Source organism: Otolemur garnettii, unplaced genomic scaffold (assembly GCF_000181295.1).
Source record: "Otolemur garnettii isolate 467f Iridium unplaced genomic scaffold, OtoGar3 scaffold00012, whole genome shotgun sequence".
NCBI classification, from domain to species: Eukaryota; Metazoa; Chordata; class Mammalia; order Primates; family Galagidae; genus Otolemur; species Otolemur garnettii.
In genome coordinates this window covers 2,381,955-2,384,965 of record NW_003852407.1, presented here as the reverse complement: position 1 = coordinate 2,384,965, position 3,011 = coordinate 2,381,955, and the positions used below count along the sequence as shown (strand labels likewise).

Genomic DNA, 3,011 nt, shown 5'->3' with positions numbered 1-3,011 from the left:
CCTCCTAAATAGCTGGGACACAGGCCTTAACACCTGGTTAGTTTTTCTATTTTTAGTAAAAGACAGGTTTTTGCTCTTGCTCAGGGTGGTCTCAGACTCCTAAACTCAGACCATCCACCTACCTCAGCCTCCCAGAGTGCTAGGACTACAAGTGTGAGCCACCATACCTGTCTTTACTCATTTGACATCTTAATGGTAGCTGGTGTATGCTAACAGCAAGGAAGCCTGGAGAGCTAGTGGCAATGAACTCGTGAAAGGTGTTTTCCATAGCTTGAGAATCAAATATTTTTCCTTGCAAAAAGTGGTCCAAAGCCTGAAGAAGTGGTAGTCATTTGATGCAAGATCTGGCGAATATAGTGGATGACAGGGAGTTCCCAACTCTAACTGTAGTGTGAGCAGCGTTGTTTGTGCAATATGGTTGAGTATTGTCTTGCAAGAGGATTGGCTTATATTTATTGACTTATCTTGCCTGGTCAATCACAAGCATCCTCATAAATCTGTCCAGTTGGTCGCAGTAGACATCTGTTGTAATTGACTGACCAGGTTTCATAAAGCTGTAGTGGGTAACACCAGCGCTGGACCACCAGACACCATTAGCTTTTTTGGGTGAATATTTGGTTTTGGACTGTGCTTCAGTCCTCCATCTTTATCCAGTCATTGTGTCAAATGCTTGTAATTGTCAGAAAGAATGCATTTTTCATCACATGTCACATCATGGATATAGAAATGGTTCCCTTTTATGTCATGACAGCAAAGAAAGGCAAGCTTCTAGATGATTTCTCTTCTGATGTTCATTTAATTCATGCAGAATCCATCTATTCAGCTACTTTACCTTGCTCATTTGTTTCAGATGGTTCAGTATTGTTGGAATAGTATGTGTAATATCAAACCTTGCTGCTAACTTACGCATAGGTTGAGATGAATTTGCTTCCACTACAGGTTTCAACTCATTGTTATCCACCTTGGTCTCAGGTTGCCCACGTGGCTCATTTTCAAGATTAAAATCACAAGAATAGAACTTGTCAAACCATTGATGTACTACTGTGTGTGCATAATCGACATTCTTCCCAAATACTCGGTTGATGTTTTGAGAAGTCTACTCTATTTTGGTTCCATGATGGAACTCATATTTGAAAATAGCACAGATTTTTTTTTTTTTTTTGAGACAAATTCTCACAATGTTGCCCTTGGTAGAGTGCTATGGTGTCACAGCTCACAGCAACCTCCAACTCCTGGGCTTAAGCGATTCTCTTACCTCAGCTTCCCATGTAGCTGGAACTATAGGTGTCTGCCACAACCCCCAGCTATTTTTTTGGTTGTAGTTGTCATCATTGTTTGGCAGGCCTGGGCTGGGTTTGAGTATGTGGCTGGAGCCCTAGCTGCTGAGCTACAGGCGCTGAGCTTGTATTTTTTTCTCAGAATTTATGTTTTCACTGAATCCTGGCATCTAGTATTACTCCTGTAAGTCCCAGGCAATCTGGTTTTCATCCCCCCCCCCCTTTTTTTGAGACAGTCTCACTATGTAGCTCTTGGTAGAGTGCTGTGGTATCACAGTTCACAGCAACCTCAAACTCTTAGACTTAAGCAATTTTCTTGCCTCAGCCTCCCAAGTAACTGGGACTACAGACTCCCACCACAACACCCAGCTATTTTTTTGTTGTAGTTGTCATTGTTTGGCAGACCCTCCAGCCCCACTGTATGTGGCTGGCATCCTAGCTGCTGAGCTATAGGCGCTGAGCCAGTATTGCACAGATTTTTGACTTACCATGGTTTCATAAAAATTGCTCTAAAAGAAATTTAAAAGATAATCACAAGATAAAACATGCATTTGTAAGACTGTGGATGTGCCTTCATGATAAAAATAAAACAGGAAGTATCAAAGTGAAATGTCAGAGATAGTAATTGGCAAACTTAGTACTTAAGGAAATTGAACATTTCACACTTAATAACCTAATATTAATGTCAGTGTTCTCTTAACAGAGATGGCTGTTAACTGCTATGCAGCATTTTGTACCAGATGATGGTGGTATATGTTAGTGATAGACTTACAAGTTCAGTTGTTAATCAAGAATATTTTATAAAGTGGGTATCCCTGTAAGTTTAAGTTTTGAAGTCTTGTTACGTTTTTGCATTAGGGTGGCTAGCATAGTCAATTAGACTTGATTGAGCACGCTTCTGTAATAATGAGAAGACCTAATTTTAATATTTTCAGAATGTCAGAATAGCAGCATTTTAACTGAATACTTTTAAACTTTAAGCATTAAATTTAAATTATGTGCATTGAGTCTTTGACTTAACTGGAGTAATTTTGTCTTTTTCCAAGTGATTGAATCTACTTTGTGAAATGTATTCTCATATCTGTTTCATTTTTTTCTTAAAGGTTATCCTGAATACATGTCTTATAATTTTCATCGCAACATTAGCTGTTGTTTTACTGCCTCCAAAAGATAAAATTTGCTCTGGAAATTGGAGACGATTGATTTAAAAGAAAAAAACTTGAACAAATGGACAATATGTCTATTACGAATACACCAACAAGTAATGATGCCTGTCTGAGCATTGTGCATAGTTTGATGTGCCATAGACAAGGTGGAGAGAGTGAAACATTTGCAAAAAGAGCAATTGAGAGTTTAGTAAAGAAGCTGAAGGAGAAAAAAGATGAATTGGATTCTTTAATAACAGCTATAACTACAAATGGAGCTCATCCTAGTAAATGTGTTACCATACAGAGAACATTGGATGGAAGGCTTCAGGTTAGTCTTGCATTAGAGTTTTTCTGTACCTTCTGTGGTGACAGATTTTAAAAAGTTGTTTCCTCTTAAGTAAGGAATAATTTAATGTGTGCTCTGTCTCTTCACATACTGTGCATCCTGTACCAGCTTGCACTATGAGAGTATGTGGAATAATGTGCAAAAGATAGTTCTCTTTTTTTGCAGTTTTTGGCTGGGGCTGGGTTTGAACCCCTCACCTCTGGCATATGGGGCCGGTGCCCTACTCCTTTGAGCCACAGG

General features: G+C 39.1%; 1 protein-coding gene across 3 annotated transcripts in view; it reads left to right on the top strand.

Moving 5' to 3' along the window:
- The window catches only part of SMAD4 (SMAD family member 4), a 100,228-nt gene that overhangs the window by 67,486 nt on the left and 29,731 nt on the right, over positions 1-3,011 (top strand). For all 3 annotated transcript variants that reach the window (XR_002772039.1, XM_023510179.1, XM_003784700.3), the window contains exon 2: positions 2,381-2,753. Coding sequence is in view for 2 of the 3 variants with exons in the window: in XM_023510179.1 (XP_023365947.1) it covers positions 2,505-2,753 (249 nt within the window). In the remaining variant the exon portion in view is untranslated. The remainder of the gene's footprint in view (positions 1-2,380; positions 2,754-3,011) is intronic.